Here is a 14549-nt window from a genome sequence, read left to right as displayed (position 1 = left end):
AAGAGGTCAAGGATGACGTATCAAAACTACACACCAGTGTTTACAAGTGTGGAGAAAGAGGACCGTCCTGACCTTGTTGTATGTGGAATGATACTAATTAATTTCTTTGTGTCAGTTTATTGTTTAAAATGTTCCGCAAATGTGCGTTTCATATATGTAACATGAGACCTTTCCACGTCATTACGCAATTACGTGAGGTCGTGCTGGCTCTTCACACAGCCGAAGGAAGAAGAGAAGTTGTGGTTTAAAAGTGCATATTTTTTATTTTTCTTGCAAAAAATGACAATTGTTTGCTAGATAAGACCCTTATGCCTCGTTTGGGATCGTTTAGAGTCCTTTGAAACTACAATTTTAAACTGCATTAAAACTGTTAAGTGTTGGGGTCCATTAAAGTCCATTAAAAATAGAAAAATCCTGGAATGTTTTCCTCAAAAAACATAATTTCTTCTCGACTGAACAAAGAAAGACATCAACAGTTTGGATGACATGGTGGTGAGTAAATTATCTGGATTTTTTTTTTTAGAAAATTGACTAATCCTTTAAGTACACCGTCCATGTTGTCTCCTTTGTACAAAAGGTCAGCTTTATTTTGCATCAACTGAAGCATACAAGATGTTTTTTGCAACATCATGCTGGGAAAACATGGATCATCAGGTTTTACACACACTCGTGGCTTAAATAATAGGGTCACTAAATCAGATACTGAGGCTTTTCACTCAAAATGTTTTGCTGATGACAATCTGTAATGAAAAAATATACATTAAATTTTAGAAAATGCCAAAAAATGGTTCACAGACTTTTAGACCCCACTGTAAATCCATCTGAAGTCACGGTGTGCTTTCATTTTGAAATGTAACACTGCACGTATGGCCTTGAGATATTCCTAATTTGTCCTATACACATGTACAATCTAATACCCCCTTAAATCATCATGCATCCTGCATCCTAAATCATTAGACGTTTTGAGAAGCTTAAGAGCAAGTCAGCTTGCACCTTGTATCCTTCCCAGGATGAGATACGATTACACCTCCACTTCTCCTGAGTGTAATGTTCGGAAATATAACCAAGTGACCGCTGACTGAAGAAAACCTCTGCTGTCTGAGCGAGACGCCAAGTCGAGTCCCAGTCATCAAATAAACTAGGCGAGAGAAAGGGGCTATTTCATCCAGGGTCTCGCAGATGTCCGAATGCTATTTGCTCCCGTCGTGACAGAGTGACCGAGGGCTGAATGAGTGGATAGGGTGGGGTAAAATGAAATGGGTCTGTTTTTGAAGTGGTTTGGCCTTTAGGAACCCTGGACTATTTGACCAGGGCTAAACCGGCAAAGCTACAAAGGGTATCCGCATAAAACTGTCCATCTCATTAGGCAACTTCCTCACGTAAGCTTAGGTGACAATTTTATGGTCCCAGAACTTCAACAATTACACGGACACAAACTGTTTTAATTACTTTTGTTTTATACCGAGTAAAAGTGTAAATATGTGCGATCAAGTAATGGCTTATATACATAGTGTAAAATAAATTAATAAATAAAAGCATGCATATAAATAAATAAATAAATATTTGCATAAATATATATATATATGTATATATATATATATATATCCTTTCTTTTATATATAAATTGTATGTATATGTATGTATATGTGTATATATGTATGCATAAACATACAGCTATATAGTTAGATATATTTAAACAATTATATTGTGGTGGACAACGATTAATCGCGATTAATGGCATACAAAATAATAGTTATTGCATTATATGTATATACATATCTGTGTGTGTGTGTGTGTGTGTGTGTGTGTGTGTGTGTGTGTGTGTGTGTGTGTGTGTGTGTGTGTGTGATAAATAAATAAATAAATAAATAAATATATACACATGTTAATGTGTCTTAAATACATACATAAATGTGTGTGTATTTACATTAGGGATACTTAACGATTAATCATGATTAATCTATAGCAGAATAAAAGTTTTTGTTTACATCATATATGTGTGTGAACTGTGTATAATAATTATGTATATATAAATATGCACACATGCATGTATAATTTTAATAAAAAATATATATTTATATATTAAGTATTTATATTTATATACAATCTAAAATATATTTAAATATAAATAAATAAATATATATACACATGTTAATGTGTCTTAAATACATGCATAAATGTGTGTGTATTTATATTAGGGATACTTAACGATTAATCGTGATTAATCTATAGCAGAATAAAAGTTTTTGTTTACATCATATATGTGTGTGAACTGTGTATAATAATTATGTATATATAATTAAATATGCACACATGCATGTATAATTTTAATAAAAAATATATATTTATATATTAAGTATTTATATTTATATATAATATAATTTATACTTAAATATACAAATGTATATACACATGTAAACATTTCTTAAATATTTACATGCATGTGTGTGCATTTATCTATACAAAGTTATTATACACAGTTCACACACATATATGATATAAACAAAAACTTTTATTTTGTTACAGAACAATCGCGATTAATCGTTATTTATCCCTAACTTATTATAATATATTATATTATATATATTAATATATAATATATATAATAATTACATACAGCACACAATCGTATATTATGCAAAAACTCTTTTGTTTTAAAAACTTTTATTTTGTATGCGATTAATCATGATTAATCGTTGCCCACCACTGTATATAAAGTGTGTGTGTGTGTGTGTGTGTGTGTGTGTGTGTGTGTGTTTACTAATAAAAATGCATTACATTGCTTTTGCATTTTTACATTACATTTTACAAGAAAAGCTATTTATTTATTTATTTATAACTTATTTTCTTCTTTAAAAGACCAAACTTTCTATTTCTGCATGTCCAGACCACATAAACAAAGAACACTAAGGTCTTATGAAGAAAAAAAATAACAAAACTTTGAATGCGTTTCTTATTATGAATGAAGGAAGCCATGCAAACTACTCAGAATGCATAATGAATTTTATACATCATATGTCAAATGAATTAGCATGTAAAACTCAGTGAAAGGGACAGGGGAGAGACTCTTGCTAATTGGCAGCAGGGCTTCATGCATAATTATTGGTGAACCGTCTCTGGCATGCCTGTGTGCTTGAATAACGAGGGAAGAGAAAGACGAGGAAAAAAACAAAGGCCATCCGGGCCGGGGTGGGAGGAGGAGAGATCTCGACAGCGGCTCATCATGATGATGATAAACCTGCGATTGTCCATCAATACCGTGTAGACGAAGAGAAAAATGATAATATGTCCCAGATGTGCTGCTTTGAATTACTACATGGATTTGTATTATTAAATATGGCGGTTTGCCGTTTATGTAATATACACTACTGTCTGATGTTTGTGTATTATCAGTGGGACGTTTCAGCCTGACCATTTAAAACCAAATCCAAAAAATCTCAAATGGGTATTCTGATTTTTGCATGAAAAATCACTTTTAATTAAGAAAGTGTAAACCACATTTCCATTATTTTTTACGTTTTTCACTTAGTTAAATTAAAACTTTTTTGTCTATGTGGCACTGCCTGTAAACACAGCTAAAGTTATATTTTTTGTAAATAATCGTTTTCTACATAAAATCATCTTACATTACGTAAAGAACGTTGTGTGAAGATATAACCTTCATACTTAAATATTGACTCGACTGAGTCAAAGATTGAACTTTTAATGAATGAAATTAAACTTTGATGCTCCTAAACTCAGATAAAGAGACATCAGCCTGGATTTTACAAAGAGGGTCACGTATTTGAACACTTTTTCTGAAAACAAAAAGTTCAAATCAAAGGAATAATCTTTAAATGCAGACAAAAAGGCCTAAACACGCAAATGTGACACATAGCAATGATCACTTACCTCAGCAAACAGATGCAGACCCTACAGCCGGATGTCAATCGACAGAAGCCGAACCTCTGCTTGCTTTCGATGTCCGTGAGCACAAATGTGAAGTTCTGGCCCACCTGAGTCTGAGACACTCTGCACAGATGACACACACACACACACACACACACACAAAGTCACAAAGACTGTACTAATAAATAAAATATACATGAGCACGTATAATGCTCATTAACATTAACATAGATGGCAAATAACAATTTATTTTATTATTATTATATGTATTATTATTATTATTATTATTATTAAATTATTTACACATAAACTTAAATGTTATTTGCTCGTTTAAGACTTTTAATTCAATAAAAAATTATCTTAACAATATCATTTACAAAAGGTTAAAATATTATATTCAAATTAAGGCTCATTTTACATTTCTATATCTCTCATTTCGGACCAAAAGTGACAATTTAGTTCCCCTCCACTAGATGGCAGCAGTATAGCTTGAGCTGGGAGAAAATGAAATAAACTATACAACAGCACTGTTTTACTGCGAAAAATGCATTTATTCAGCAGACGTAAATGCCTGGTATCACGCCTGGTAGGACAAACATGTAAACATACACATTGTTTACAAGAGGTGGAGATTTAAAATTCTATAAAGGGGCTTTATTTCGAAGACCCCTCGAAGATGACATTGTTGGAATCAAATGAGGTGCTTGGCCCCACCCTATGACTCATTTACACGAGTAAAACTCTTGTGTATGTGTGAAAGCGTGTGTTGTATAAACAACATCCTCTCATTTTTTTCCAATTCACACATTCATTAAGTGTTATTTTCTGGAAGCGTGACAAGAGGTGAATGCGGGGGAATCCTACCTTTCCATGTCGAACGGGAAGCAAAACTTAGGCACTGTCTGCAGGACGTCCTAGAGAGAGAGAGAGAGACAAAACACAAGACAAGAATGAGATTACAGACCGTTCAGATTACAACACTATCATTACAGCTGCAAATGAGTTTAATATTGGTTGTGTGTGCACCTCTATAGTAACTTCTACAGAGTCATAGACTTATTTACTTAAAATTTATTGAAAGCAATATGTGCAAATCTCAATTAGTGCATAACAAGGTATACATTTTATCAATATGTGGGTTTCCAATGACCTTTTGTACTGCTAATGCAATGCTCTACCAAATGAGCTTCATGGACACAATATCCTGTGATATAAAAGTAATGCATAAAATTAAGTTGAATGCTTTATTCTGATTAGTTGAGAAATGTTTCGGGTGTATTAATTATTTTTCGATAAACGCACACAGTTTCTACGTGTATTACGACCATTTCTGTCCAGTGTCTGCTGAATTTTTACATACGCAAACCTTTTGGGAGACATAAAGTCACCCAAGAGCAATGTACAGTGAAAGACTGAGTGAATACAAAAACACATTAAAAATGTGATTAATAATCAGGGTTATTACATAAAATGTATATTTCAGATTTTTTTATCAAATACATGTAAAAACATTAGCATTTTGTTATTGAGAAATTAATCTGAACTTTTTTTCTCTGCAGTATTCAAGATCGAAAAACACTGCACTGCACGTCTTTTTTGTTATTTGGGCCTTGTTTTCCAATTTCAGTTTTAGTAAATAAATGCAAATAAAAACATTATTTTTATTAGGAACTTGGCAGAAACGTTGTCAGTAGTAGGAATGCATAACGATTAATCGCGATTAATCTATAACAGAATAAAAGTTTTTGTTTACATCATATAATGCATGTGTGAACTGTGTATAATAATTATGTATATATAAACATGCACACATGCATGTATAATTTCGAAAAATATATATATTTATATATTAAGTATATATAATATAAATTATACATAAATATACAAATGTATATACACCTTTAATAATGAAAAATGAAAAACATATAAACATTTCTTAAATATATACATGCATGTGTGTGCATTATCTATACAAAGTTATTATAGACAGTACACACACATATATGATGTAAATATGATGTAAACAAAGACTTTTATTCTGCAATAGATTAATCGCGATTAATCGTTATGCATCTCTAAACAAACATATAATTTTACTTAAACCAAGCGTGCCGCACTAGCCCTGAAAAGTGAAGCCAAAATCTCTCGATCGCCACCCAGTGACTGGTCCCAGTATAGGTCATAAACCCCGCCTCCCCATGTTATTCAATGGGACTTAATTACACTTTAATTATCTTTTTTCTGAAGCTGGTTTCTGTCATTTACTGTAGTTTTATCACGCTGATGTAAATTCAAGTGTTTGTTTTTAAAATAACTTTGTTTTTAGTTCGTTATTTAATGCTATAAAAATGGTGGTGTCACGTTATGATTGACAGCTGTGACATGCGCATTCTGCGAGAGCGAGGGCGGGGCCTTGCTTTCGCGGCTTTACTTCCTGCTTACTATTGCGCAGGACTGGTCCCCCAATCAGAGCCCTGCATGGGTCCATTTTTGGAGATCCGCTTCCGCCCGTACCTGCAAAGTTCAGCACCAGTTCCAACCCGTCACCCGTGATAATATCAAAATTAAATCCACACCCGCCCGGACCCAACTAGGCTACGAGAAGAATCAACAAAGGGCGCACACTGTCGCGGTAGTGACGTGATGGGTCAAATGTCATATGTTGCCTGTGTAATGGTAATTAGGACTCTTTGCACACCAAAGCTTTTACGCCCGCGGCCGGCGCATGTTTTCAATTAATTCCAATGGAAACTCGCCGTTTTTCAAATAAGCCGCCGTTCAGCGGTTTTCCCGCGCTCAGCGCTGAGTGTCGAGAGATTCCACTTTGGGTAAAATGCTGCTCCGTTCGTCAATGTCAGTTCTCACAAGGCCGTCCAATCACAGCGGAGAAGGGGCGGGACAAATATCACAACTACCAACCGGCTCACAGCTCAAGTATCACAGCTAAAAATCTCGACTGACGTGTAAGTTTTGGTGCACACATACAAATTTTGCACATATTTTCATTTGCGCTACTACCCGCCCGCAAGGAGTTAAATATCCGCCCGCGGCCCCGCCCGTGAATTTTAGGAATGTCACAATCCACCCGTTTGAGACACTTTTATGCGGGCATCCGCAGGTACCTGACCCGTTGCAGGACTCTGCCCCAAATGCGCAGACTCAAGATCCAAGATGTCAGCGCCATATCAGGACACTGACAGCTTCACTTTTCACCATTGGAAGAAAGCTAACGAGCGCGTCCATCTTTTTTTTACAGTCTATGACTTAAACACATACCTATAAATAGTAAATTTAGAAAAACTGAAAAGTAGTCTCTTCATTTTTTCTGCGGCTGTATATACATAGAGTATAGCGCTTATTCAATGTAGCCCATGGGATTTTTTGTATCTTTTAGGCAAAAATCTTAAGTCTAATTGTCGCACCAAAGTTAAACTTTGACCAAAGCCCCCTAACACACACACTAATCCAGTCACAAAGAACTTCATCTCAAACAACTGTTCGTTAAGATGAACAATAGCTGACCAATAAGAGCCAAGTAATGAGCGAATGAATGGACTTGACACCGAAATCACTGATGTGAAGGGGAGGCTAAAATAATTAGCGGCCATTAGCTCAATGACCGCTTTCATTGAGCTCGGGTAAGGTGTGAGTTCGACCAAAATGACGGCAGATTGCTGGGACAATGGCTGAGCTACACCAGGGGTTCAGAGGAGGCATAGAGGGGGGGAAAGGAGTCTCAGCCTTCAGGGCTTTACCTTCCCACGTTGCCCCAAAGGGAGAGTCCTTGCACCAGTAGCATATGCATTTGCATAGCCAGCTCTGCACCATATGGGTTGGCCACGTCTGGCCAGGTCTGTACTGTAGCCTAGCCATGGGGAACTGCCAGTGATCCCCTGCTCAAAGTATAACAAGCTGCCACCATTCAAAGGAACAGTGTTTGTATGTGTTTGGGGGGGCTGGGTAGTTCAGATGTGACTGTCCGATACACAACTGTGTGTGTAATACCATACACAAGTAACTACAGTATTTTTTGCTTTAAAGGAATAGTTTACAAAAATATTTAAATCATTCACCATCACCATTGTTTCTAACCTCAACACTGTTAAAAAAAGTTGGTTCAACTTAAAAAGTAAGTTACCTTAAACAAACTTAAAAAGCACATATTTCATTGCTAAAAAAACATTATTTTGTGTATTTGGTATAATACAATATTTTTGAGTGGTTCATGGTTAAGAAAAAACACTTTTTTCCACATACCGAACATTTTTGTAGCTCAAGATTTTACTCTCTTCCTGAAACGCACGGATTGAACAGCTCTGTGTCCCTGATTGGCCAGCTAATCTGTACGTTGTGATTGGCCTGAATACCTCTGACGTCAGATGAAAATGTGACGCTCCTTACCATGTTTGATAGATTCACGCACAATGCAATGCTAACAGGAGTTAACTTACAGGCTGTGAGACTGAAGCGGGAGGAATTATGATAATGTCGATCTTGTCTACATCACCAATCGCAGTGTTTGTTGTAGTCCACAAAAAGAGATTTACGTTGGAGACGATAACACGAGTCATCGTTTACTTGGGGTTTGTACCTTTACACATCGTTAACGTACTAATACATACACACCAAATGTAAATAAAATGTAAAATTGTGAATCGGACCATTGGTGCTCTTTAAAGTATTGGTTAACAACAATTTGTTTGAGTTAACTAATATTTTTAAGTTAAATTAACTCAAAATTTTAAGGCAACCAAGTTGAACTAACAAATAGTTTTATTACAGTGCATGACTTAAGGGGGTAGCACACCAGACATGCGACTGAGCGCCGCACCGTTCTAAAAAATCGAATACATTGTTTTCTATAAGTAAACGCCCATTGGCGCCGACAGGTGGCGCCTTTCTGCGGCGCCCAGCTACGACTCAGGAAGTTGCTCAAATCTCTGTCGCGCAACAGAGCGCCATTCACAAAGTTTAACATTAAATAACATAAAAAATATCATATATGTCCCAAATCATTAACGATTAACATTGGCTGCTAACGTAAATTTAGCATTTTGAAGTAGACGCAATCTGACTAAGTTCGCGCTATTTAGGCCTAGTCCACACGGACAAGCGTATATTTATAACCAGAGTTTTCCCTAAAAAAAAATCCCATCCGCACATGCTCGGTTTAAATTAAATATCCATCCACATGATAAAGCAAAAGCACGCTATCAAGCAGGCGGGGAAATAACCCAAATTGTGTTCCGCAATATAGTGAGATAACTGAGCATCTATCTGTATACATGTTAGAAGCCCTGTTAGCACAGTTATTATTAGCAAGATACGTCCGCCGCCATTGCACAGAATCATCAACAAAGCAGTCAGCGGCGCACATTCTTGACGTCAAACACAGTGGATAACGGCGCACACTCTGATGTCGCAAGGCAAAACCCCCGGTTTTACTCTCTACACGACACCACTGTAACCGGGGTTTCTTCAAATATGCTCGGTTTCAGTGCCCTGATACTGCGGTTTCGTGTGGACGAACGGCCAAACCGCGTGAAAAAACTCACGGTTATAAAAATACTTGTGTCCGTGTGGACTAGGCCTTAATGTGCACTTCCGGTGTACGAAACCTCCGAGTTGTCCTAGACACGACGCGACGCGTGCGGTGTGCGACCCCCTTAATATTCTGTGGAACACTCAAAGCTTTTCAACTTCAAATAAAGACTTTTAAACATTATTACACTTACTATAGGGGGTATGCACGTGACGTCATCTTCGCCAAGTGTGACTGCAGTTACGACCACTAAGGGGCCAAAAAGTCTGAGCGACAGCATTAGCATAGCAAGAAAAACGTGTCTATAATGGGAAAAGTAGTTTTGTGATCGACTGTGCTAACAAATTCAACACAAATTTTGAGCGGTTTTCTCTAGACTGCAAAAAACACTCAAAGGAGAAGAAAACTGGTAGCAGTAAACAATATGTCGGGTATGTACATTTTTGGAATAAAAAATACGCCAATGAATACTCTTATTTTGTGTAATTGAAAAGTTTTGTCAGTGAGCCTTCATTAAAAAAACATCCATTATGATGAGCCTTGTGTTCTACAAAGGTGGGATGGTTTAATATTAGGCAAGACAAGCATATATGTCAGGAAAAGCAATGTCTGGCCATATGCCAATGTCCACAGACTACTGGTTGTTTGGCAAGTTGTTAGGGTCACTGTTAATGCCAATTTTAAGTTTTACTGGCGTTTCGCAGCACCCGCTATGAAAACCAGCCATTTTGTTGAATGTTTAGTCACTCAACAGGGCAACTCCAGCGTGGTCACGTGGAAAAGTGACGTCGTTGCATACCATCTATACCAAGTTGTTATTTATGCTAAACCTAACTCTCTGCATAAACAAATCTATTCAGATGCGAACAGGATCAACAGATTGACTAAAACATCCATGACATCCTCTACGGCGGGATATTCTTCAAAAAATAAATTAAAATAAATGCATAAATTAGTTTTTGTTCCACACTGACAGTTTTTTTATTTTTGGTTGAATTACTCCTTTAATTTGGAGTGCACACGTGCTAGCTTGCATGCATGTGTTTATTTGCGTATATGTGGATGACGATGGTTGCTGTTTTTCAAGGTGGGAGGCGGCGGTGGTGATGGGTAGAGACAGAGTGAGAGAGTTAGCGTGTGATACAGAGAGCAAGCGAGGAGATTGAAGGCTCTGGCAGGCGAGAGAGGAACGCTGGCAGCAGCAGAAACATCCTCGCCATGTCGTGGTGCGGCGGATGACTGTACGGCAGTAAAGCTGTCACGCGTATGCAAGTCTGATGCCGCCGTATGTGACTGCTACTATCATTAACTCCTATAGGCGCTTCTCCCGAGTGTTTATGCCAAGATGTGCCACCCTTTTGCAGAAGAGCGTGCAAACGGATGCTATGTAAATAAAATTGTCTCCTTCGCAGATGCGCGACTTGTCGCAGGTCCCACACTGGCCTGAGCTATCTGCTGTGCCCCAGTCAATGCCGTCAATCCGAGTTGTCGACAGGAAATGGTGAGGAATTTTGCACTGGAAGTAACACTTGGACACGACAAAAAGCAAAATTAGGAACAGCATTTAAAGAATTAGCCTTACAAGCTTCACCATTTTACTTAAAAACGGTGTCTTATTTAGGAAATAAAACAAGTACCCAAATATTGGATCTTGATATTAAAGATGGTTGGAGAGGTGGGGATAAAAAATAGAACTTAGTGACATCCACCACAAGAAAAGTCGTTGTGGAGATAGTTGCGTCATCTGACTACATTTTGATGCGAGACTACAAAGAAAAACATGTTTTTCCTCTGAATAATGTGCACCAATAAACTGCAAACGATAACAACACGAATATGTATTGGTACATTCATGCCACCCGTGTATGCATCAAGAATCGTAAAAAACCAAACCAGTGCTCATTCCAAGTTAAATATTCTCCTCGAATTCTCAGAAACTAAACCGTTGTACACGTGTGCATTACGCATCTTCTTCTCACTGTTTTGCCATTCATTCAGGTGATCAGGGGACTACACCAAAGCGGCTCTGGGAGGAGATTCAGATCGTGCAAAAAGGTGGAACGCGAGTCGCTATCGTTCCTGTTGTTTGCTTGTACCCGTTTCTTCCTCTGCCTCCCTCCCAACCATTTTCCCAAGACAAAAGAATATAAAACAGCTAATGCATTTACAACTCACTGGAGGAGGTAGGGTGAACTCTGCAGGCTGCATTATTTATTTACTGTTGAGACAGGGATATCACTCAGTGAGACAGTAGTCTCCATTCCCCCCTGGTCCCACTGCGGAGGCCTGCAATCACAGATTCTTCTCTATCTCCCTCTCTCTCGCTCCTCCACCAGCGGCATTTATTACCGCTGCTGGGAGACACTATCGCTCCCTGCCTGAACTCCCTGCAGAGGATGGGAGCTTCTCCTGGGCTGGATGGGAGCAGATCCAGCAGAGGTTTCAGCAGTAGATGATATCAGGGGATGTGCTGCTCTACAGAGCTCAGGGCATCACACGGCTCCCATGCAATGGCTACGTTCGCACCACAAGTTAACGTGTTTATGAAAGCATATGGCAATGTATGCAGGTAGTGTGGGTCAGACAAGGTCTTCAAGAACTTTAGTATGGCTTAGATTATATATAAACATTACATGGCCAAAAGTTTAAACAGGATGTTTGGTCCTGTTGCTATATAGGGGTCTGGTACTCATATTGGCCAAAGAAGCCTTGCAACTCCAAACCTGTCATTTAAAGGGGATGCTTTTTGGGTTCCCACACCTTAGTTAACTTCAAATTCAAGGACCTTCCAGGTCCAATACCCTCAAATTCAAGGACTAAATGTGGGGTGCAAGGTTACATCGTGTTACCTTTTAAGATACATTGTTACAGTTTCCTTTCGAGGGAACTTGCGCTGCATCACTTCAGTGACACTTTGGGCACGCCTCCAGGTAGGTGCGTCTGAATGTGTATATCAAATTCAACCAATGGTGAGCCTTAACGACAAAGACAGGATGGCGCGGGAGCCAGAAAGTATATCGCTATCTGAAATATTGCCAAAGACGGCATTACAGGGATGCAGGAAGTGTGGCAAGGGAGAAGCAGCGTCTCGTTCCCTTCTCAGGGAACAACAGTTACATACGTAACCAGAGATGTTTTCATGTGTCAAACTATGCAAAAAAGCATTTTGGTATGAATCAACATTCGTATACAGAAGATATAATCTTCTGCGAACAGTGTTTAAAAAGTTTTGAATTTTTATGATATTATCCTACACTACACAGGGAATAATATGGATTTTTTTCCAGAAAACTTCTTGCATGAAATAGATTCAAGCACTTTCAATGACCTGTATCTATGTATGTATATTTTCAAAAAAATTTTCCCCCCCAGATTCACAAACTTTTAAGGATTTCAAGGACCCGTGGGAAGGTTGCATTTATTCTTGCAATCACAACGATGGCCTAAATCTTAAAAAGCAATAATAATTTCCAACCTGACAGTAACACACAGCCAAAAAGCATGCATTTAATGTAAAAGTGAACACATTTATAATAAACAAAATCACACTAAACTAGACATTTTTGTTCATACTGTCATCCAAAAAACACATGTGAGCCACATTTCTAAAAAGAAAAAAAATCCAATATGGGCCACATTCAGCAGCACTGAAAGCAGCCAATGTTACTAGGTGACGTGAACGTTTGTGTCGAATATTTCGATGGGAACAGCGAGACTGAGAAGCTCGGAATGAGAGAGAAGGAGAAAAAGGAAGAATATGTTGTGTGAGGGAACTAAGCGATGCTCTGGGTGAGCGAGTGAAAAGCATTTCTTCAATCTGTCAATGCCAGAGTGTGGGGAGGGGGTTAAAAGATACGCTGTGAGAAAGAGGAACGGTAGAAATACCAGGAAAGCAGGGGGTGAAAGTGAACGAAAGGAAGAGAAAACCGAAAGACAGACAGGCATCCCGACAGACAGACAAAGAGAGATACGGGAAGACAGAGAGAGAGAGAGAAAGAGAAAGAGAGAGAGAGACATGCAGACAGCAAACTCCCCCTTTCCCTTTCCAAGCTGGTGGGATTCCTCCCCAGGGGTTTCTGTCTTTAAACCTTCGTGCTCTTTAAAAATTCTGCCAGCCAGCAGGTCTACACGGCGCTATGGAACTGTCTCCAGCAGGGGAGAAATGTGTGTTTGTGTGTGTTTTTGTATGTGAGGAAAAGAGAAAGACAGAGACTGGCAGAGCCACCATGCTGATGCCACAGAGATACTAGTGACAGGTTCAAAACCAGTCTCCCCACAGGTCAGTGTTCACTGTACCCCCAAATCCCAATTAAGTCTCTCTCTCTCTCTCTCTCTCTCTCTCTCTCTCTCTCTCTCTCTCTCTCTCTCTCTCTCTATGTAAGGAATAATTGACGTCGGGCCATGAAAGTATTCGAAAATAATGCACAGTCAATGTGGTAATGTGGCACGACACGGAGCCGGAGTCAATTAGTCCGCTTATACCACGGTTACCACAAACATTGCTTTGGTGGTTATTTTAAGACATTTTGACAGGTTAGGTGTGCATTTTAAAGAAAACGAATCAACACCTGTGGTATGTGTATATATATATGGTAGTGGTAGACTATGTGGTAGTGGTAGACTACTACTATATATATATGGCAGCATCTACAATAGTTGTCCGGGGCACTCCGCTGTGCGATACAAAGAAAGGATTTTCTGGCGTGAAAGATAATTTTAGTTGTGTAGCTTAGGCTATGCGTCAAAATAAAGAGATATATTTAAAGGTGCCGTGTGTAAATTTTAGCGACATCTAGTGGTGAAGTTGCAAAATGCAACCAACAGCTCAGTCCACTGGCCAACCCTGGCTTTTGAAATGCATGAAGCTACGATAGCAACCACCGGAAAAACATTTCATCGTCGAAGACAACTTAGTAAAAAAGTTTGTCCGTTAAGGGCTTCTGTAGAAACATGGCGGCACAAAATGGCGACTTCCATGTAAGGGCCCCCTTGGTGTATGTAGATAAAAATGTCTCATTCTAAGGTTTTAAAAACATAACGGTTCATTTTAAAAGGTCTTTATACACCACTGATAATATAGTTTTGTATATTATTTTGCATTTCTTTCAAGAGATCCTTC

General features: G+C 38.3%; 1 protein-coding gene across 2 annotated transcripts in view; it reads right to left on the bottom strand.

Moving 5' to 3' along the window:
- The window catches only part of dennd1b (DENN/MADD domain containing 1B), a 139577-nt gene that overhangs the window by 75684 nt on the left and 49344 nt on the right, over positions 1–14549 (bottom strand). For both annotated transcript variants that reach the window (XM_055217894.2, XM_055217893.2), the window contains 2 exons: positions 4753–4802; positions 3892–4011 (listed from right to left, as the gene is read on the bottom strand). In XM_055217894.2, coding sequence (XP_055073869.2) covers positions 3892–4011; positions 4753–4802 — 170 coding nt within the window. The remainder of the gene's footprint in view (positions 1–3891; positions 4012–4752; positions 4803–14549) is intronic.

The sequence above is a fragment of the Misgurnus anguillicaudatus genome, chromosome 23 (assembly GCF_027580225.2).
Source record: "Misgurnus anguillicaudatus chromosome 23, ASM2758022v2, whole genome shotgun sequence".
NCBI classification, from domain to species: domain Eukaryota; kingdom Metazoa; phylum Chordata; class Actinopteri; order Cypriniformes; family Cobitidae; genus Misgurnus; species Misgurnus anguillicaudatus.
The sequence above is the reverse complement of the archived record's forward strand: the minus strand, read 5'-3'. Positions and strand labels throughout refer to the sequence as shown.